The sequence below is a fragment of the Perissodus microlepis genome, chromosome 14, assembly GCF_051167445.1.
Source record: "Perissodus microlepis isolate ML-2025 ecotype Zambia chromosome 14, ASM5116744v1, whole genome shotgun sequence".
Taxonomy (NCBI): Eukaryota; Metazoa; Chordata; class Actinopteri; order Cichliformes; family Cichlidae; genus Perissodus; species Perissodus microlepis.
The window spans coordinates 32,484,118-32,508,126 of NC_140474.1; the positions used below are offsets into that span (position 1 = coordinate 32,484,118).

Sequence of the window (24,009 nt, forward strand, 5' to 3'; positions counted from 1 at the left end):
AGGATGGTACAGGAGGGAGTTGCGCAAAAGGCTTTATTTCTTAATCACAAGTCAAGTGGTCAAGAATGAATGTGAATATCAGCCGAGCCAAGAATAAATAGTCCTCGGCACCAGTGGTTCTTCCAGCGGGGCTTGGAGCCCTGAAGATTGAGGAGAAAATGAAGGAAAGTTTATGCTTTCATTATTTTCTTTGCCAGAGAATCACAAAATGAATCTTTTTCCAAACTTACAAGTCCAGAAGTGTTTGGAACAAAAAAAATAAACAAAAATGAAAAAATGAAAAAAGGGAGGTGCAAAGAAAGGAATAAAAACATAAAAAAAAAACCCAAAACAAAATATTACAGATTTGACAAATAAAATGGCAAAAACAGTACCACTTTCATTGTATACTATGCAAAATATAGTATGTTATTAGTGTGGTGAGGCCATTAGTGAAACCAAGTGGAGCCAGAGACCTAACAAGGCATGAAATGCCCAAAAAACACAACTTTAAAGTTTTTTGTTGTTTTTTTTAATCTGCAGATTAAAATGAATTTAAACACCAATAACAAAGAAATGAGAAAATAGCTGTTTCTGTTCAAAGAATGAACACACTTATGGCTCAGAATGGTTTCACACTGACGTATGTAACATGGCCAGCTAGTATCATCGTTTGGTGTCTTCTTCTGCCTTCCCTCTTTCTTAAGTATTTTAAACTGTTTTTAAACTGTTCTTATGATACTTTTCTGCAGCACAGGCTTGGGTCTTGTTGGATGCAGATTCACAGATTGTTACTAATATTTTTGCTTTATTCTTGTGTCAAGTCAGATACTTTCTGTTAGTATACGTTTTAGCAGGATACAGGCCTGGCAGAGGTAGGAAGTGAAAGATTTCAAAGAGTATGAAAAAAAAGTGTGAGATTTGTCTAAAGACCCAGAACAATTGTCAGGACACAATGACTTGGCCAAGTCAAGAATTGTAGATTTAAAGAAAACAATTACTGGAACCCTGCAAAGGAATGGATCGTGAGGATTAAGACCAAAAAAAAAAAAATTCTACTTCTACAGAAAAGATTAAATGAAACTAGAGATCTTTGGCCACAGAAACACTGCTTAAAAAGATGAGAGACATACAACCCAAAGAACAGTGTGCCCCACAGTGAAGCACGGTGGTGGGAGTATGCTGCAGTATGTCCAGAAGTGGGAATCACACTAAGGTGGATGAATCATGAATATATAAAAGGATATGTGAAGATTTCAGGAGAAAACCTAAAGCACTCAGCAACGAAACAGGGTCTAGGTCACTGGGCACAAATCAGGATTGTCCAACATGTGTTGAGGCCTCCCAGATAACTTCTAAACCAGCTAAAGATACTAAGGATAGATTCTAATGAATGATTTTTATTTTTGAATATATTTTTCCATTCTGGAGAAGGATTTGTCTGCAAATAGGGAGGAAAAAATAAAATGAGCCACTATATCCAGTAAGAAGCCTTTGTCCAATCAGATGTCTAGAAATGCTGATCAAGTGTCCAAATATGCTCCTATCAAGACAACACACTTCTTTAGGGATTTGCTAGAGATATGAAACCTCAGTGAAATTTTAATAACCAGATTATGTGTTCAATTTCAGTCCCCTGTCAACAGTTTTCAGACATATCTGAAAATTATGGTGTATGAGGTCAAACGCTGGTTTCTTTATTTGTTTTTGCTGTTGTTGCAGTAATACAAGTGGTCACTGAAAGAAGCTAGGACAAGTAGGAGATAAAAACTGCATGGGTAAAATCAAGAAAGAAATACAATAAAAATGCTTGAAAAGTGTGCAAACGTCTTGATGCATGCTCAATCATCCAGGTAAGTAAATCTCCAAAAGTTGATTCTGTTCCAGATGAACAGAATCAACTTTTGGAAAAGTGTGCAAAGTTTCCTCAAAATAAGGTTTAAAAAGTGTTTGTCCCATGCCTTACAGTAAAACAATTGTGAATCTTGATGGCATTACCTTGGGACCCAATCACGCTATGAGGAATCTTGGAGTCGTTTTTGACCAGCATACGTACTTCAATGCTCATATTAAACAAATCTGTAGGACTGTTTTCTTCCATTTGCACAATATCTCTAAAATTAAACATATCCTGTCTCAGAGTTATGCCAAAAAAACTAGCCCATGCATTTATTGCTTCTAAGCTGTATTCTTGTAATTCATTATCCCCAGGATGTACTAAAAAATCCTTGATTGCTGATGTTTTCTCTGTATTATTGTGGGATCTTTACCTTACAATATGAAGCGCCTTGAGGTGACAGCTGTTGTGATTTGGCGCTATGTAAATCAAACTAAACTGAATTGAATCTTTACTGTGCACATGTATCAGCGGAGAGGCGAGACAGATGCCATCTGAGCCATTTCTTCAATAGATTTGTCTTCCAAATTTATGTGTGTGCCACATCTGTCTTATAATATCTCAGACAGCTTAACATGCACATCCAGATATTTGCAAATAAAATAACTTTGATTTCAGTGAGTGCACAACACAAATAGAAACCACTTTATTGTGAACGCTGAGCCGGCACAGCACATAAAGTAGTCATTAGACCCGTGACTGCAGTAATTGTGTAATTAATATAAAGTATTTTATAGCTAGTCTTTTAGTTCAAAAGACGTTCCAGTAAAGTTTGGTTTTCATTTAAAACAATGCAGTAAACATTCCTCAGTGTGTACTCTGTGTGAGAAGACTTTATGCATTTGTCTTAAAGTCTTGTCAGGTTTTAATGAAGATTTGACACTGTAATTACATAGTGTTGAATAAAGATTGTTTCAATTTAATTGATTTCCCTGTTTGATTCTTCTTAAAGTTCAATGAGCAAATTGGCAATGTAAAAAAGTATGCCATTCTATTAATATACTGTGGTTTCACTGTGTACACTTTGCTGCCTTAAAAATATGGTCTGAGCCATTTGATCCATTAGGAGTTCTTGGAAGTGAAAGCAGATGGGAATCACTCTCTGAGCTCATTCCTTTTTGTCCAGTCCATCACCTGGTGTCTTTTTATTCATGCATGCTGTTTTGTCTTTTCCCTCTCTGCTCTTTTAAAGTCTTTAGAGGCCCTATGGGTTTCAAAGGGTCAGAAAGGGGCAGGCTTACTGTCCTATCAAAGACAGGCTGCAGGATAAGCGTAGTATACCACCTGTCCTTGGTGCTCTGTGTCAACACTGCCGGTGTCGCTGTACTCATGCATCATCATCTCAACCCCCCGCTACTTGTACAGTGTTTCTTCCTATGCACGCAAACACGCAAACACGCAAACACACACACACACACACACACACACACACACACACACACACACACACACACACACACACACACACACACACACACACCTTGAAATCCAAGACTAACTGAGCAAATGCTCAGAGTTAGTGCTTCTGCTCTCACACACACACAAACAAATGTGCGCACTATGAGCACAGGACCCCTACTGTCTGACAACCATCACACAGAGACAAATCAAGGAGTCCTGCTGCTAAAAACCCACCCTTTCCTCACACTTCACATCACAGTGGACTCTTTCTGGCCCAAGCCAAATCTGTGGGGGTTGTTTAGCTGAGAAAAAGGTTGTCTCTTGGTGAGAAAGTCAATTGTAGGTCCGGGGGTCACGCAGGGAGTGGAGAGACACTTCCAAAAGTCTGTGAAGATTAAAAATTAGCCTTTCAAATAACAGCTAAAGTTAAAACTACACAGGTCATCTGTGGGAGGTTTTTTTTATCCTTCCATTGAAGAGAAGGTTTCACAAGCTCTTCTTATTAGGGTTCAGTTTCCTGTCCTGCTTTCCCTGACTGAAAGGTCCCAGGAACCCCCACATCTGGAAAGGAAGCCAAGGTGGAGCATGATGATCCAAAACTGGACACTAGACCTGAGTCTGAGTCAGAAAGTGCCAGCTTCTCAAACTTCTGGATCACTTTCCTAACCGACTGAAAGGGAACCTCTTGGCGCCACTCACTTCTGCTGTTTCTATGAGGCTCCCTGTAGGTTGAGCTCTTACTAAGAAATACGTAAACAGGCGGGGGTAGGCCACAGCGCAGTCTCAGTCTGCCCTGGCCCAGGCCCAGGGCTGGGACGACTCCAGCATTGCTGAAACGTGTTGGCAGTGTGGTGAGATGCTCCTGGGTTAGAGGGTTGTGGAAGCTTAGGGTCCCTCCTCCAATGTTTAGGAAGACCCCAATGGTTTTGATCTGAGGTGGGATGGTACAAAGTTGCTCACAGTTCCCATCATACACTGCCCAAAAAGTCAAACTGTGCCTCTCAAGCCACCAGCCATTAGAACCATCCACTGAGATCACACCTGAGGGAGACAGAAAAGTTTCAGTTTTCTCTGCACTTTTATGGATTTGGTTATGCATTAAAATAGTCTTTAACAATTCCTGGCTCTGGGGATAACACTTTGGCCAACGCTCAAATATCCCAATAGCCATTCAATTGATTTTTACAATATTTTATTCATTTATTCTCCTAAGACGATGAATCTGTTTGACTTTGGTGGCTTTCTTACTTTTCCTCTTGCACCACCATGAGGTTGACATTTGTAGTGTTTATAGACACTATCAGATCATTAGTTCACATTGCTCAATACTTTTATAACGAGTCAGCTTAATTAATGTTATTCCCATCTGTGTGGCTAAGTTAATATAATGTAACTAAAATAAGCTGACAACTGTACAATAATTTAGGGTTGAAGTAAATAGCTTAAGGAATAAATCAAAAGCTACTGTAAACTGTACGCATTTCATTGTGTGTTTGTTATTTTTGCTTAGTGGAAATTGTTGCTCTTATTTGTCTGTGATGTAGTCTGGATGCTGAGGAGGTGAGCCACCAACTTGGTGGTATCACGGATAAACAAGGAGAAGACAAAAGACATCTTTCCTTGAAACACCACAAATATACCTCCGGGACCATCACCGCAGCCTGGACAGGAACAAGAAATGCTGTGATTCATAATTATGAGTTACAACACTCTCAACGATATTGCTCAAAAGAGTGGGAGTAACTAAAAAGAATATTTAAATCCAAAAGAAGTGTTGAGTTTTTGTTTAATGTTGTGGTCTGCAATGGTGTTCTGAATAAAATAAGTAAGAAACCAAGTTTCTATTTATGTTAAATCTTTGTTTTGTTTTAATTTGACTGATTTCATTTCATTTCATTTTTGTGTTGTATTGGCAAACAGAGTGAATAAATGTCTTTACTGAGTGTCATCTACAGCTGAGTACTGTTCTGATACTGTGAAGTATAAAGTTGGGCGACTATGAAAAACAACATTTTAACTTTGTTACATGCATGTCCTCTACGATTTTATATCTTAAGTGGAAAACTTTAATTTTTTTGTGTGGGCAACATGGTGGTGTGGTGGTTACCACCATTGTGTCACAGCAAGAAGGTCCTGGTTGAAATCCGCTGGCCACCTGGGACCTCCCAGTGTGGAACTTGTATGTCCTCACTGTGCCTGGATAGGTTATTTCTGGATACTCGAGCTTCCTCCAACAGTCCAAAGATGTGCATGTTAGACTAACTGGTGATTCTAAATGAGCTGGAGGTGTGAATGGTTGTCTGTCTCTCTGTGTTAGCCCTGTGACAGATTGGGAGCATGTCCAGTGTGTACCCTGCCTCTTGCCCTATAATAGCAGGGATAAGCTCCAGCCCTGCCTTAATCTTGGATCGGTTGAATATAAAAAGATCCAATGATGTTTGTTTAGAAAAACACCAACAAGGAAACCTCAGTTACTCACATCAGTGCCGTTGAATGTGATTTTAACCACTAGAAAGCACCTGATCTGTCACACACACATATATGCACAAACACAAATCCAAATGTCTTGATGCATGCTCAATCATCCAGGTAAGTAAGTCCCAAAAGGTTGATTCTGTTCATCTGGACGTAGCGTTTTCAGTGAGAGAAATGTTTCGTCACTCATCCAGGTGACTTCTTCTGCCTCAGCTGACTGCGGGTTTCCCCAACCTTATAAAGAGTACATTGCACAATGACTGAAACTAGCACCACTGAATGAACAATAGGCTGTGAAGTCAGTTCCTTGATCATTAATATGTACATTCTCATGACCATTTATTAACAACTACTGATCAAAGACCATTGATCATTGATCAAAGACCACTGATGGCTGCAATCACAGCATTTTAAGATGGCGAAAGATGTACCCTTAGGCCCCCTCCTCAATTCAGACATGGTCTTTCCTTTTTCACGTAAACGGCCTCCTTGACTTTGCGCTCAAACCAGCATTCCTCCCTGTCCAGAATGTGTACATCCTCATCAATGAAAGAGTTTCCCCTGGCCTGTAAGTGTAAATAGACTGCAGAGTCATGGCCTGATGAGTTAGTTCTTCTGTGTTGTGCCATCCGCTTTGGCAAAGGTTGTTTAGTTTACCCGATGTATAAATCCTGGCAATCCTCCTGGCACTTAGCAGTGTACACTATATCACTCTGTGTCTTAGGGTTTAAAAGCCACAGAGACTGGGTGTTTAGAAAAAAATGGGTCTCAACTGTTCCGATACTCCTGACACATATGGGATCACTACAGGTTTTTGCTTAGGCAGCAGTTTTCCTTCTCTCCTGGATCGGCTGGAGCTTTCTTCAGGTGCCTTCCCATCTTGTCCAGCTGGGAAAACCTCAGGGCCTTCCTTATGTAATGTTCTTCGGCTTCCCTGGCCGCTGTGTCTGTGATCACCACAGACAACCTGGACAGTTAGGAACCCTGGTTTGAGCGGGGAGTCAAGGAGGCCATTGACGTGAAAAGGGAATGACCATTTCTAAATCCTGGCCCTGGATAAGCGGAAGAAGAGGGATGGATGGAAGGATTTAATGGTAACAGATAGTATAGCCCTTAGGAGACTTCCAGGATGCCTCTGAGGTGAGGTATTTTGGGCATGTCCTATTGGGAGGAGGCCTTGAGGTAGACCCACTGGAGAGATTATATCTCTCAGCTGGACATGGTGTTCCCCTGGATTAACTGGAGGAGGTGGCTGGGGAGAGGGAGGTCTGAGCTTCTCTGCTTCACCCATGACTGGGCTAAAGGTAAGTGGAAGAAAAAGAATGGATGGATGGATGGATGGAGTAAAGCCCACACTAACCCCTAATCTAAACATCATGGCCATGTTGTGAAACCTCAAGCTGAGTATTGTTTGTCTTGGCCATCTTGATGTTTGGAAAGCAGATGTGTTGAGCAAGGGGTGGATCTGACCGAAGAATGATGGACACCATACATTCTTGCCAGTCACACAGTAAAACATATCCTGTTTTCTTGCCCCTTTTTAACTGGGGAGACCATTATTGACCAAATAAGCTTCATGTTGTATTCCATAAGATTTGAATTTAGTGACTGACAAATAAACTCATTACACTAGAGTTTACTGAGGTCAAAGTGAAAAGCCAGTAAGGGCTGTTTTAATATAAACTTGTGTCTAAAGACACTTCTTGTTCTAAATGGAAGACTTGTCCTCTGTTGGCCATTTAAAAGAATGCAGATTTAATGTTTGGCTGTCTTCTCAGTTCTCCATTGTTATCAACCTGCTTGTACAGCACAGAAGAAAAGAGGAGGGAAGCTGTAATGCTACTGATTTAGACACTGTGTGTGTCTTCCTATGTGTGCCATGGATAATTAAGTTGTTGTCATATTTTAGAGAACCAAAGACCTATTGAAGGAAAGAAAGACCACCTGACATCTACTCCTATTTCTGTTATCATAGTGCCAGTCTGACATTCAGGCAGAAGATGGTGAGATGGTTCTCCAAGATGCTTGGAATAAATGTGCTTACAAATTGTGTGCAAATGTAGATTGCAAATGAGGCCTTTCTGGCATGTAAGGGTTTTTTTCTTCTGTTAAACATTATTTTACACTACAATTTTAATGCCAAAGACATTTGTACACAGTGTTGCATAACCAATTGCCAATTGTCTGTCAATGAACTGAGAAAATGCTGGCATTCTGAGGTATGAAGTGAGTTGATTACATCTCCATGTGTTTGTGTTTGCAGTTGTGTTTGAGTGTATGCAGGTTCATGTGAGCAGAGACCTGAACAAATCTTGATTTCTGGAAGCATTAAGCATGCTGGCATTAAACCAAGCAAAACAAACTCAAAAGACTTTTTACCGATCTTGTAGATGGAGCTATTACACACTTCCACCTCCCAGTAGTACTGCCCCCGTGCAATTACTACATCAGCACGAATATGATGGAGAGTCCCTGGGTCAGAGGTCATCACAGGTCTTCTGAGTTTGCCTTCTGGAGCTGGTACAGGGGGATTCCCTTCGTGGTAGGTGACAGTTAAAGAGGAGTCGGAAAGACGGAGAGATGGTGGAGCAGTTGAAGCATCAAGATGATCCAGAGCAAAATGCAGTCCTAAATTAGGTCAGAGTAAAAATAGGACAGAGCAGAGCAAGTACAGCATGTAAACACACACACACACACACACACACACACACACACATACACACACACACACACACACACCTCTCTCTCTCTCTCTATATATATATATATATATGCATATATATATATATATATGTATATATATATATATATGTATATATGTATATATATATATATATATATGCATATATATATATATATGTATATATATATATATATATGTATATATATATATATATGTATATATATATATATATGTATATATGTATATATATATATATATATATATATATATATATATATATATATATGATTACCTACCAAAGACAGAAGCCTCCATTTCCTCCTCCCGTAGATCTACAGCACCATCCACTGGTGTTATCGTGGAACTGGCAACACTGGAATCTGGGCCAAAAGAGGGAAATGTGTAGGTTACCTTATGAGAATCTTTTGGGTTGTTGCTTGAAAGTGAGGTTGCTATACTTACAGTATAAACTGGTCTGACCTGTTACTTTACTGCTGTCCTCCTAAATGTGGCGATGTGTGGTGAGAAACAATGAAATACAGAAGAAAAATGCCAGAGACATTAGTCATACAGCATAATAATCCATTTATTTATTTGCACAATCAAACTTTCCAAGACTCTCTGACATCTCTCTTATTTAATCACATTACCCATCTGAGATTCAGGATGAAGCATGTATTATTTATCAAATAAATATGCCAGAAAAACCAAACACATTTTATTTGCAGCAGAGGTTGTTGGATTGGATTGTTAAGTAATAACATAATGATCCTATTAATAATCCTATTAAAAAACTCACAATGTTTTATTAATGAAAAGGACATCTTGGATAAAATTTCAATATGGACACTGGTCTTAGAATTAAAACCTTTTCATTACAAGAATTTTTGTACTTGTTATTAACATCTGTCTCTCTTCCACAGCATGTGTTTTATCCTGTTTTCCTTCTCTCATCCCAACCGGTCGCAGCAGATGGCCGCCTCTCCCTGAACCTGGTTCTGCAGGAGGCTTCTTCCTGTTATAAGGGAGTTTTCCTTCCCACTGTCACCAAAGTGCTTGCTCATAGGGGGTCATTTGATTGTTGCGTTTTTCTCTGTATGTATTATTGTAGGGTCTGCCTTACAATATAAAGTGCCTTGAGGCAACTGTTGTTGTGATTTGGTGCTATATAAAATTGAATTGAATTGAATTGAATTGAATTGAAGAAATTCAAACTGAACAGCAACATATTATTGCTGAAACTTCCCCTTGTCTGAACATTTGTCCATTTTCATTGCCTTTTTAATTATAGTGCCTTAAAAAACCCTATCTGCCCCCTTATTGATTTGGGCTTTTTTTTTGCATATATGTCACACTTGAATGTCTCAGATCATCAAAAAATATTGGACAAAGGTAACCTGAGTAAATATATAATATAATATATAATATATAAGCATTTTTCACTGATAAGTAAATACAAAATCATCATTTATAAACTGCATTTTATGTTTACTCTTGTACAGGAATGACTCAAACACTGTAGGGGTATAAAATTCTCCTAAATCACAATTAAGTTAGTAATTGTGGCATTGAACCATTAAACCTCACCAGTTAAAACCTGACTGGTCTGTATTCAAAATATAGATCTGTTTATTGCTAGTACATATATATAAAATGTTGATGACTCCACCTTTTTTCAAAGATGTTCTCCCTCCTTCTCCAACCTCACCCAATCTGTGCATCTTAGGTGACAGATGACAGGTGGGTAGTCGCTTCTCCTGACTCTTGACTTCAAGCCATTGCTATTAAAGCTTTTTCACATGACTGTAGTAGTTCTAGTTCCCAGTCTGTTGATCCATCTGATTCATCTTTTTGGTTTTACCTGTTTGTTTTTAAGTAAATATCATGAAATATGTTTTAATTTACTCTGCATCAGTCAAACACTTTAGTCTAACTAGTGCCAATCTTGTTGAATGAATGGATAAGGGGATTGAAAGGGGTTTCATAAAATCAGTCTTGCTGTTTTTATATTTGCCTTCATCAGTGGCACTAGTAAGAGTTAAATTACATTTCAAAAAGGTTACCAAAGGGGATTTATTTGACTGTAACATAATACATACAAAATTAACCCATAAGAACCCACGGTGACACCTTTACACATTGAGGAAAGTTCCTGTTAAATTTTCAACGTTGACTTGCTCGTAGTTTTCCTGACACTGGACCTTTTATGGGACATTGAGTATTTTATTTGGGATAGTGTATATTGTCTATGAAACAAAATATCCAATGCCCCATAAAAGGTCCAGTGTAATGTAACAAAGCAATAAACAAAACAACAAAATACAAAAAAAGATTTAAAAATGTGCTTATCACTTCCCACAAATATGATACACAAAAAGGGTTGAAACAGCAGGCAGCACTTAGAATTGGAGATTATGTATCGGAATTTCAGGAGCAGGACCACGCCTCCAAACACGCTCCTTCCGGCTGTCATCTGGGTTCCCCCAGTTCTGCAAGCTGATCATTCTTGTTTACGTGCCCCACCCTCCCTCCCTCCTTCTTCTCCATTCTTCAATTCTATTTAGTATACGGGGATTTGCCAGGCCTGGGAGCCATTGCCAGTCCCCTTCGAGGCCTTCCCCAAACCGCAGCTCAATTCATGTCAAAGCATGCACTTTTACCTACTAAAACACTGTCAAACTTAAAATGAGGACATGGGCCCAGCTAGTGAAATAATAGATTTGAAGAAGTGTGCATGAAGAGAGAACATGGAACAGCTTTATCAAGTAATAGGCTACAGCTCTGTTAAAGACACTAACTAAATAATAAATAAATACATAAATTCTACTGTAAAAACATTTCTTTAAAAGAAAAAACCCTGTAATTTTAGTAGGCCGAATCTGATCTACACAACTGGCGTTTGATGTTGTCATAGCTATGTAAAGCTTGCAATATGTCACAAATACAACGACAACTAATAACAGTGACTTGAGCAAAGTTACCAAATCTTAGGTCCAGAAAAGCTTTTGCCGTTTGTATTTGTTAATTTATGTCAACAGATATTTTTTTTTATAACTAGAGCCTGAGTAACATTAGCTTGAATACTTTAAACAGAATATGTTTTGACAGTAGTGCCAGTGTGACACTCAGCACTGCATGCTAACACATGCACTTGCTGTTGTGCTTATGGGAGCCTGGCTAGGCTCACAGTTTTCACATCAAGCCCATCCCTGAATAGGTAATTATCTCAACAGGAAAAAAAGCTACAAGGTATCTTTTGATTTTGAAAACTAAAGCAGTGATATGTGGAGTAGCCAGACTAAGCTAGCTTAGTTAACAAAAAAAGTACATACAATAGTAAAGTACCTAACTCAAAACTCGTCATACAGTTAACTTTATTCCTGTAGATGTTTATTGATATTCATTACTTACTTGCTGGCCTTGACGTGCCATAAGAAGGCAAACAGTATAGATGTTAACTTTAGGTACACATTAAATAAGCGGTAACCTGAATTCTAGGCATGCTGGCAAGTGTATTTTGTTTTCTCTTGAAACACTCAGACTTGTTTCCATAGGTTTCAAGTGTTTCTGTGCTGAGCCAAGCAATGCTGTTTTGGCTTTTAGTGTACCTTGGAAGTATTAATAATCTTTTAATTTAATTCATCTAAATCTATCTATCAAGAGACACTTGTTCGATTACGAGTTTTTGGCTACTAGTGTTGTGAAGGTTTTGGTATTGATCCAGTGCCAAGTAAATACAAGTTCAGTATTGGTGATACTGATAATTTTAACTTATGTAAGGACTTATGTAAGGAAGAGTAGTGTGTCAAGATTTATGAATGACTGATGAATCATCATTAGTTTGCCAATTATAAACACATTCTAGGGACCATTAAATACCTGTGAATGTACTTTGTACCATACTTTGTTAATGCAACAAATTCCACCTTTCAGCTTTTTATCAGTTTTTTGAAGACCTGAAATGTAAATTTGTCTGTCTTTGAAACACTTCAAATACATAATGATAAAATAGAAATAAATAAATAAGACAAAATATGTTTCTGTTCTAATACAATAATTAATTAATTATTATATTTATTTATTAATTTAATCTACAAATGATACAATATAAAGGTAATCAGTCAGTTAAAATAACAACTATGATGACCAATAATACGTGAGTACAGAGTCAGTTTCTGTGCTGGGATTCTAGAGCTGCCTGAGGGATATCTTTCCTCCTGTTTGTTTCTTTTGCTTTTCCTTCCAGGAAAAAACGTTTTTGTGTGCTCCTTCATATCTTTATATAAGTTAATAATGGTTGAGGGACCAGCAGAAAATTTCCTTCCATCTGCTGCGCTTTCTTACTGCAGCCTACATGTTGCTACTCAGAGCCGCTGAGTCACATGACCGCAGGACAAATAAACACACCAGAACAGGAAAGAGGGTGACAAAACAAAATGCGCAAGCATCGGTCCTCTCGTGCAGAGAACTGGTGATTGCACAGACATCTAGTGCTGTGTGATACTGCAGATTTTGGTACTGATCTGATACCAAGTAAATTCAGGGCCAGTGGTGCTGATACCAATACTGATACAGATACTGATACATTTAACCTATAAAGGCAGCATGTCATAATTCATGAGATAACTCTTAGTCAATTTGCAAATTCTGAACACATTTTATTTAACACTGCAAAATTATGAGTTTTACTTTCCACAATAATGACACCTTGCAGCTTTTCATGTATTTTGAAACTGGGTTTTCTAGAGACTGAAATGTAAATATGTCTGTCTCTAAAGCACTTAGGGTCAGCTTGCTGTTTAAATGCTCTATATTTTATAAATAAAATAGTCGTGACAGGGAACACAAAAAAAGATCAGACATTTTTGATAGGGCATGTTTGAGGTGTATTTTTTCATAAAAAAAAATAAAGAAAGAAGTTTGAAAATCAAAACAAAGTATTGATCCTATCCCTCTAGTATAAATCTTATACCAATTCAGCATTGCTATCAATACAGTTGGATAGATTTGAATTGGATAATTGGTTTTGCTTCACTGGTGTTTCAAAACCAGTGATGCTGTGAGACTGGTCATTGTGTGTTTCGGGGGTTAAGGGAGTCTCAGCACCAACTGACAGACTCTTCTGGCTTTATCTGTTTGTTTTTTATTAGCGCTGTCACATTACAATTCATAATAATGGTGGTCAACAAAATCCCAACAATATTATTGCAATACATGTGTAAAATGTGGAAAGGTATAATAGCTAATAAGTTTTAAAGATATTAGGTATGGTCTGTAAGTATAACTGCACAAAAGCTTACAAAAACAACAGTGATATAATCAAGTCATGATCTGGGTTATAAATGGTTATTGTCAGTGCAGTATCATCTTACCAACAGTAATAAATCCCTCTTGTGAATGTAGCATTGGAGAGTTAGGATTCGGAAGTGGGTTAGACAATCTTTTTTTTTTTTTAAATGTGCTATCAGGTTTATGGTTACTATCCCAGACCCCAAAAGGCAGGGTACCTACCTAGCCTACCTAGACCACATTGTGTTTAAGTGGAAATGCCAGAATTTCCCTAAAGGACATCCGACCTGCACATGTGGCGGGTGATCCTCAGGTGAGGCCTCTCTGTTGACATGATTAGATCTCATGCTGGGATGTTTTGGGAGGCAAGATATGGCAGATGACCAGGTCAAGCACGGCAGCTCCACAGGATGCCGACAACAGGGGCACCGCACAGAGCACATGGGTTGACGGCGTAGCCTCGCTCCCTCTCCAGCTGCTACACACTGACCACACATGGTGTGAGAGCATGGTAGGATCAGAGTGATGTCATAGTCTTGTTTACAAGCTGGACAGTGGGGGAACTGCTGCAAACAAACTGTGTCTTTGTCCTCATCCTCTCCCCTTCTGCATCTTCCCACAGTCAACTCCTTGCTCGTTATTTCAGAAGAACAGTGTTTCATTGCTATTTAGGTGTTCTGTCTAAATGCAATGTCATTGTAGATACATTACATCAATTTTTTGTTTGAAATCCACAGCTGTCTGACTGTATGTACACAGCCATGGTCTTCACAAGGCATCAGTCAGTAGAAGCAGCATTCGAAATCCATTCTTCCAAACAAAAGAGACCACGCGTAAAACGTCTGTTTATAAAGATGTCCTTTTAGCAAACCACAGAGATGTTCGAATGGGAAGTGGTATCCTCCTGTGGCCTTTCACAAAGTGAAACTGCAGAATAGGAGGAGCCCAGCTGAATAGATGTATTCTTGTTGTGGTGTCCAGTATGCCTCCCAGCTGGTTATGAAGGGGTGAAACTGGTGGAATGACCAAGCAGATAAAATATGGAAAGACAGAGAGACAGACAAAGAGAGAGAGAGGGAGTAGGAGAATATGATTAGTGGGGAGCAGGAGAGAGGAGGCCAGCCTTTTGAAAGGTACTTATTGCCTGGCGTTGCCATGGTTATGGCTCTTCCTGCAGAGACTCACAGCTGCAAGATAATGCACCAAAAAAACCCACTTGTGCATGCAGGCACACACACACACACACACACACACACACACACACACACACACACAAAAGCTTGCAAAAACAACAGTGATATAATCAAGTCAGGATCTGGGATATTATTTGGCACTAAAAGATCAGTGTTTTGTACGTTAAAACAATAAATAATGATGACAATGTGTGTGATAAAAACATCTTAGACAAGCATGAACAGACTTCTGTGATCAGTGTGATTATCTGTTTTGGCAAGGTCCCCGGTATTCCTCCTGGGAATTCCTGTGAACGATCACATAGTCGCAGTATTGCTTAACATAATACCAGAGAAGTTTGTCAAAGCCTGTAATCTCAAAGGGCTCACACAAATGTATGAATTTGTGAATGTAGCATGGGAGAGTTAGGATTCAGAAGTGGGTTGGACTAAGCAAATTTTTTTCATATTCAGAGAAGAGTTCGGGGGGCTAGTGACATATGGGTATTTTCTGTCTTTGCGGAGCAGCCAAGATATACAGGAAAGTGGGGACAGAGAGAAGGGAAAGACACGCAGCAAAGGGCCGTGGGTCAGACCCGATCCCAGGCTGTTACGCATCAGGCAAGTGGCACATGTTCCCTCACTCACCCACTGAGGTAATTGGCGCTCAAGAGGAGTTATTTGATTGCTCCAGTGAGCCAAAATTCATACATTTTGAAAATACTACACCATCTGTCCATGGTATCCCAGCTACCATGGGGTGAGAGGCAGGGTAGAGACAGACAACAGACAACAGACAACCATTCACACTCACATTCACGCCTATGGGCAATTTAGAATTACCAGTTAACCTTACCCAACTAAGTGCATGTCTTTGGACTGTGTGAGGAAGCCAGAGTATCCAGAGAGAACCCACAGAAACCTGGGGAGAACATGCCAACTCCACACAGAAAGGCCCCAGCCAGGTGGTAGAATCCAACTCAGGACCTGCTGATACTAATATATTGCGAAATAGTACCCAAGTTCACGTGTAGACTTGTTATCCCGTGAGACTTTCAGCTATTGTACTTGTTCTTGCTGATGTTTCTTTCAACAAACTCCACCTTCTTTCTTAATGACTCACTTTCTCAACTGCTATGTAAAAACAGTGAGCCTGGAGTACCTGAAAAGAATGCTCCCAAAGTACAGGTAGCACACCTGAGGACCTGAAGGTTCAAACCAGATATTCCCTTTAAAAGAACTGTCTAACAATGCCTCATGAAAATAGGGCACATCCATACAAAAACATTGACAAAATATTTAACTACATATATTTAGTTTATTTGAGAAAATACATTTATGATGAAAATATCTCTTGCTGTCTATTACACTCTACATGTGTGACTGCAGTGACAATTAAATGACCTGAGTAGTGTGCAAAAAATATTTTTGCATTTTGCTCACCATATAGAGATGACTCGGGAGAGGCGAGTAGTGAGTAGCTTCCACTGCTGAATTTTCTTGTCTGTGTTTCCAGTGTAATGGTTTACACAATCATTTAATAAACAAAAGATTCACAGCAGGAGACACAAATCCCTTTGGGGTTGTGTAAGGAAAGGAATATGGTGTAAAAAACAAATCAAAGATGGGGAGTGGAGTTTCTTGTTGTGGTGACCTCATGTGAATATGGGAGCTGCTGAAAGTAGCTTGCTGTATTTTCCCTTGCAGGAAACATTCAAAGAATGTCACTTGAATGTAAAGTGCATTCATGGGGAAACCTCAGCTTGCTTGCTTTACCCATATAGCATGCATGTCTGTTCTGGAGAAGGTCTCCTCCAATGGTTTCATCACTTTTATTTTGGTATCTTTTCTTTCTATGATGGTGATCCAAAACAAACTGGATTCCTCTGTGAGCAATGAACATGGCTTGACCATTACTGGATGTGCTAATAGCAGCAGTTGAAACAATGTTGTTGTCACACAAGCCTTCTCTAGCCTAGTGGCTTATGACCCAAAACAGAGCACTATAAGAGCGAAATTAACTACAGTATTTCATTATGAGTTCCATATGTCTGCATCATGGTGTCATAACTGGTTGCTATAGTCTGGGTCTATGTGGTGCCTCTCTGGTCTTATTTGCACTGAGGAACCAGAGTCAAATATTAACTTCGGGCTAAGTCAAATACACAGACTTCTTTCTCTTAAAGCTCATAGCTACGGTTGGGTATCGTTTAGGTTTTATCCGATACCAGTACCAAACCGGTACTTTTGAAACGGTGCCGGTGCTTAAATGGTGCTCGAACCGGTGCCTAAAGAATGGAGAACACACACTTTGTCCAAAAACCTCTCATGTTTAGCTGTTTTTCTGTAAAAAGATAACAATGTTAGCCTTTTCTGCAGCTATAGGGGATATATGGTATCACTCTTGGCTGGAAGCAGTGCTTAAACAATGGAAAAAAAACACAAACTTTATCCAAAAACCTCTCATGTTTAGCTGTTTTCCACTTTTTCTTTGGTCATTTTAGCCTTTTTGGCCAGGGTGAAGAGAGTATCTGCCATCAAACAAGAAGACAGCCGCATGTAACTACGACGGTGTTTGCTAGTTCACCTTACATGCATTAATGTAATAACGTGGTTAGCCTATGTGAGGGACCATTCTGAACCGTTCTGTTAGCCCATCAGTCTGAGGATGGTATGGGGTGGGCCTCAGGCTTCTAATGCCCAGCAGCTTGTACACCTGTTTTAGTAAGTTGGACATAAAGTTACTCCCCTGATCAGTCAGTATTTCCTGTGGGAACCCTACTCTTGCGAAGAGCTGTACAAGGCAGAAAGCTACTGATTTTGCCTTGATGGATTTCAGTGGGAAGACCTCTGGATATTTAGTTGCATAATCAGTGATTACAAGCATATAGCGATTCCCTGACTTACTCTTTTCAACGGGTCCAACAATATCCATTCTGAGGCCCTCAAATGGGGTACCAATAATAGGCAGTGGTTGGAGTGGAGCTTTGGAAGGGACTTTGGAGGATGTCATCTGGCACTGAGGACAGCTCTTACAGAAGTAGGCAACATCTCTATGGAGGCCAGGCCAGAAAAAAATGTTGTTTAATACGAGCTGTGGTTTTGTGCTTACCAAGGTGGCCAGCCCAGGGAATAGAGTGTCCCAGATTAAGCACTGTTTCTCTAACTTCTTGGGGGACCACTAGCTTCAGAAGTGAGCCCACCTGATGGTAAAGTATGCTATTTTGCAAGACATAGTCACTTTTGTTAATGCCTGCCTCCTCTACTTGGTCCTTGTCTATCGCTCGGTGAAAACAGGAAGCTAAACAAGGTTCAGTTTTTTGCAACTCTATTATATTGCCAGGAATTTGAAGTCCCACAGGCAAGTCTGGGTCAGTATGCATTTCTGGGTGTACTATAGTATGCTGGAACTTCTCCTGTCTCCTCTGTCTGCGACTTTTCCGAGGCTTCCCAGGTACAACTTCCCATTCCTCGTTAAAAAATGGCAAGGCACTGAAAACTTCTGAGGTTTCACTAGATTTTTGAGCTTGGGCTCTAGTAACAGCCACATTGCATTGATGATTCTGGTCTGACTCCAACAAATCAAAAAGCACTGGAAAATCTCGTCCCAGAATAGCTGAATAAGGCAGGTTATCAACCACCCCAACATTTAAAAGGTAAGTCTGTCCATTCACTTTAATGTACATGTCAGCTGTTGAGTACATCTTCTCATCTCCGTGCACACAACAAATGGGGATGGTGTCACTAACACGGACAATATTGGGGGGCACAAAATCTCTGTGTATCAGTGTACGCGAACTGCCAGAATCAAGTAAAGCTCTTAAAGTTGTTCCATTAGCTTCAATTTTTATAATTTTAACAGTCTGGTCACACTGGAGCCCATGTTCAGCATGTGAACGTGGCATGAAACACATTTGAACCATCTTAGCTGAGGTTTTTGGGCACATTGGCTTTGTGTGGCCCTCTAACCCACAGAGGTAACAAACGATCTTTTTTGAATTTTTTAATGGTCTACCAGCAAACTGGTTCTCACCCACAGGAGTTTTATCTGCTGACAATGGCCTTTGATGATACATCTGGGCTGATTTGGGGCCTTCCTTTGGCATTTTATTTGCATTACAGGTCCAAGGTTGCCCTTTCCTCCTGGCAGCTACAAATACTTCTGCCAGCTCAGCTGCCTTCGCTGCAGAAGACGGATTGTGCTCTCGAATCCAAACCTGTAGCTCAGAGGACAACATTCTCAAATATTGTTCAAAGATGATTATTTCATCAATTTCTTGGTTCGTTTTATCTTTTGGCTGAATCCATTTCCCGTACAGATCTTTAAGTCGAGCATACAACTCCTTAGGGTTCTCATCAAGCCTGACTTCCAGTGAACGGAATCGCTGCCTGTAGGTCTCAGGGTTAACATCATACTTGGACAAAATTGCAGCTTACCTTTGTCATAGCTGAGAGAGTCATCAATATCCATATGAACGTATGCCCCTCTTGCCTTGCCCGTTAGCAGTGGTATTAATCGAAAAACCCAGTCTGTTTTTTCCCAACAATATGCTAAGGCAATGTGTTCAAATGTAGTCAAAAAATGCTCAATATCATCACTATCAGTCAACTTTTCCAGTCTGGGTTCATGCAATGAAAACTGACCTGATAATGACTGACTGGATTCAGCTTGAGCTTGAGGAGAACTAGAAATGTGAGGTAGCTCCCTTGACTCTGGTGACTCTGTGGTAGGTAATGGTAGCTCTGGTACTGGTGATGTCCGGGACTGCACCTCTAACTGTAAAAGCTGAAACTGATGTTGCAATGCTTTGAATTTCTGTTCTTGTTGTGCTGTTACCTCTTCTTGCCTTGCTTCCCAAGCCTCCTGTTGACCCATATAAGCTTGCAATATTGACATCAGATCTGACAGAGATGGCTCCCTTTCTTCAACCTCAGTGCTCTCCACCATTTCAGAGACTCCAATTTCCTCCTCAGCATCAGCTTCCTTCTGAACAGTTACTCCTTTCTTCTTTTCCACCTTTCCTCCCCGATGCATTTTCCTTTTTTTCTGGGGGTGAAAAAACTGTGTCCTCAACTGGCAGATCCCACTGCTGCCACCAATTGTGAGGGACCAAGCAGCCAAAGCAAAGAGGACACAGGCAAAAAAAAAGTGTCTTCAAAAAGGGTTTTCTTTATTTTAACCCTCAAAAAGTCCAAAATTAACAAAATTCAAAAACATACTTAGCAGGCCCATAAAAGAGGTCAACTAAATATAACTCTACAAAAAGGAATTTCCAGAAACTTAAACAAAACAAAGTGAGACACAACTTAACTCACAAACTGACCTAATTACAAAGACACATGAGGGTAGCTTTTATAATGATTTGGCCAAACCATTTGAACACAATAGAGGGGAAAACAAAAACACACTAATATTAACTAAGCACAGAATAGCCTAACTAAACCTAAAACACCCCTGCTCCTGGTAAGCCCATGGTTGGTCCTGCTGAGCAGGCATTTTGTTCCCAGAGTCCTCAGCCACGCCTTTTGCCCAGACAGGAAACAGCCACCGCCCAAACCCAGGTAACTCAAAGAAAGAGAAACATAATTAATATAACAAAACATTTTAGAAAAACCACACAATGTTACTATGTGCGCGCCTCATAATACCAGTGTTAGGTTTAACCAAATGATTAATGAAGAAAACTGCAAAGCAAACTAATAAAGTAAAAAATGGACTAATTTACCCCTGTGTGGCTGATGCCATCACAGCCTCACAGCTGCTGCCATCATCATCCGTCATCATTTCTGCTACACTGGCAGGGCTAGGGGCCAGGACTCTAATCTTCGGGTTCTTGGGGGATGTTGCTAACTCCGGGTCCGATAACAGGCACCACACCCACAGTAGATGTGGACGGTGTGAGGTCTCGCAGCAAGCTATCAAATATGGCGCATTTCTCGGCTTTAAAAAAACCCCGCTATGCGTCACCAGATGTTTCATCAGATTCGAGGTGTTACCTCCTTTGCACAGTATCACCTTAAAACACTTGTTGCAGGCTGCTGAGTTTGCATGTTTTCTGTGGAGTACAGCCAGACTTTTGACCGCTTCGTCTTAGGCATTTTTAATCTGTAGCTCTGCTCTAAAAGAACGTACGTACCTGGGCCCGCCTACTATCCTTGGAAAGGTAAAATGATTCGCTAGAATTCAAAGTGTGAAAGTGTTTTCTCAGGGAAAAAAAGCACCGAAATGAAGCACCGAAATGTGCGCTGCTTTTCGGTCTGGTTACTACCGTTTGTGTCAGAACCGGTGCCATAATGGCACCGGATACCGGTACCCATCCCTACTCACAGCAAAGCCACAAGCCCCTCTTAATACACGCTTTATTGTGGTGAACAAGTGAAAGAGAAAATAGCTGAAAGGAATCTTGATGCCAGTATTTCTGGGACTCTGCTGGAGCTTTGTAGACTGAAAAGAGACTATATGATTAATACGAAATGATTTCTGAACATCTGCCCCAATTTTTATGGCAACAAAAAGAAGAATGGAGGTTGAGGAACCATAGTTAAGGAAACCATGCGTCCAGGAGCGGGTTATGGCGCATAGCAGTAAGTATGCTGCTTGTACTCGCAGAGAAGAGGAGGAGATAAAGCGACAGTGTGACTCATAGTTACCGTCCCGATTCGCGATGTTGAGAACCAAAACAAAATACCAGAGGCCCAGAAGGATGCAATCAAACAGATGAGTTTATTGAACACACGCGTGGGAAGATATACACTGCAAAACATCAGATGTAGATCTCCACCCAAAAATACACTTCAGATTGCTTTTATAATGTCAGGGTTAACGCCCCTTCTTGCGTTTTACAAGAACATAATTTGTATCTTAAGAACATTATTTGCATCTTTTACAGACAATGATCATTTTTAAGAGCTAAATGCAGACACCGAAGTTCCCCTCTCTAGCATCTTCTTCCAAATATGGCGATGAATTCAGGCCCTGAAGGTCCCCATGGACTTGTCCTCCTCTTTGGCCCATCTTCTGTCACCTGTTACTAAGCAAACTCAAATGCAACAAGAAGCTGAATACATTCAGGCCTTCACTCAAGCCTGTTTCTAGATTATATGTATTATATGTGTTTTGTAGGCGTGTATGCAGTTTTCGGAGCAAAACAAAACAGGCGCACTAGAAGGCAATAAACAAAACACGAGTCCAAAACCAAAAAAAGACAACAAAGAAACACACCAGAGCTCAAGAAAACCAAGTCCAAAACAGAACAGTTCAGGGGGCCGGCCAGGGGGCCGACAGCACAGGAGCCCGAACAGTTCAAGGGGCCGACCGTGCGGATGGCAACGGCGGCGATGAGCAGACAGTTCAGGGGGCCGACCGTGCGGACGGCAATGGTGGCGAAGGACAGACAGTTCAGGGGGCCGACCATGCGGAAGGCAACGGCGGCGACGACGTAAAAACAGTTCAGGGGGCCGACCGTGCAGACGGAAGCCGGAGACGGTGGCGCTGCAGGCGGTGGTGTGGAAGCCGGAGACGGTGGCGCTGCAGGCGGCGGCGTGGAAGCCGCAGGTGGAGGCGCAGCAGGCTGGACGGATCCCTTGGACCCTCCAGCAATGACAGGAGACAAAGGCCAGAGCGGTCCCACGGACCCTCCAGCGGAGACTATCACAAAGCCAGCAGGCACAGAGTCCTCTGGCAGACACAAAGGCAAAGGGTGCTGTGCTGAGCACTGGCTCTGTCCAGACAGTGCTGACAAGGAGTAGTTCTCTGAGGGCTGCTTAATCTTCAGGGGTCCAGAAACAGCTGGGGACTGAATCGAAGCTTCTGGGGAGGCCCTGGAGTGCATAACGGTGCCTGAAGCAGCTAAAGCGCGAGAAACTCCCTGATTGGAACTTAGACTTTCTCCCTGCATAGAGTGAGTGTGTGAGACTGGTGACAGAATGAGTGACGGAGCTAGCGGTGACAGTGGAGCCAGAGCTACGGGTAGCGGGGGCACTGGAGCTACGGGTAGCGGGGGCACTGGAGCTACGGGTAGCGGGGGCACTGGAGCTACGGGTAGCGGGGGCACTGGAGCTACGGGTGACACTGGAGACTGAGCTGAACGTGACACAGGAGACTGAGCTGAAAGTGACAGGGGAGGCACTGGAGACTGCACTGAAAGTGACACTGGAGGCACTGGTGACAGAGCTGAAGGTGACTGCTGGGCAGCTAACTGAGCCGAGAGTGGCTGCTGGGCAGCTAACTGAGCTGAAGGTGGCTGCTGCTGATCAGCTAACTGAGCTGAAGGTGGCTGCTGCTGATCAGCTAACTGAGCTGAAGGTGGCTGCTGCTGATCAGCTAATAAGCTGTTGACATTACTATCTGCCACACAAAACATAGCCCCAGAAAAAACAGTTCCACAGTCCTACACAGAAAAAGAGTCGTCACTCACCACAGCCGGCGATTTAGAAGTCCGAACGTCCGGCTGTGGGGTGGGGCGTTGGCGGCGCGATCGCCGTTTCTTCCCCGCAGACGGCTCCAACGGGCCGGGCAAAACCACATCCGGCGGGTCGGGCAGCGAGGTAGTAGTGGCGGAGAGAAGGTGTGGTGTGAGGTGGAGAAAGGCCTGCATGGTCGGGGGAAGCGATTCCAATAGCCATGGCAAGCCGGAAAAGAGCCGTTGTAGCCGATTTTACACTGCGCGGCGAAGTTCTTCCGGGGGGTGTTCCAGTCACAGGCTGATAAGATTCTCCACAGTGAAAATAATGTCGTCCTTTAGCTCCTCAGAAGGGTTGCAAACTGCTGGGTCCATAGTGGCTGGTTCGTACTGTCACGGGGTGCCGAGGCAGGCTGTGTGAGAATATAAACAGACCCAAGATGCAGACTGCTTAAGTTGTGAGCGAGCTTTATTAACAAAAGGGTGAAACAAACAGGGACGAGGAGGAAGAAAACCAACACCTAAGAATAAACTAAACTGGGAAAAGCTACGCAAAAACAAACCTGAAACCTTGAGTCGAGAAACAGAGATGCAGGGAGAATACACGAGAACATGGAGGGGAACAACACAGACGAACCAGCAACGACTAAGACAGAAGACACGACTTAAAAACACTCAGAGAACACAGGGAGATCACACACAGGTGGGGGA

The 24,009-nt window shown here is 41.4% G+C and overlaps 1 protein-coding gene across 2 annotated transcripts; it reads right to left on the reverse strand.

Annotated features, from left to right (window-relative positions):
- Positions 1–7: 7 nt before the first annotated feature.
- Positions 8–14,836, reverse strand: LOC146374249 (uncharacterized). Of its 2 annotated transcripts, none has more exons than XM_084951102.1 (5): positions 14,012–14,836; positions 8,916–8,937; positions 8,732–8,815; positions 8,132–8,380; positions 8–4,318 (listed from the first exon to the last, which is right to left on the reverse strand). In XM_084951102.1, exons 1-5 carry the CDS (start codon positions 14,384–14,386, stop codon positions 3,780–3,782), a joined length of 1,269 nt encoding a protein of 422 aa, XP_084807228.1. In that variant the 5' UTR covers positions 14,387–14,836; the 3' UTR covers positions 8–3,779. The 2 variants fall into 2 exon arrangements, with proteins under 2 accessions (XP_084807228.1, XP_084807227.1); XM_084951101.1 differs by having other exon boundaries at positions 8,898–8,937.
- Between the last annotated feature and the right edge of the window lie 9,173 nt (positions 14,837–24,009).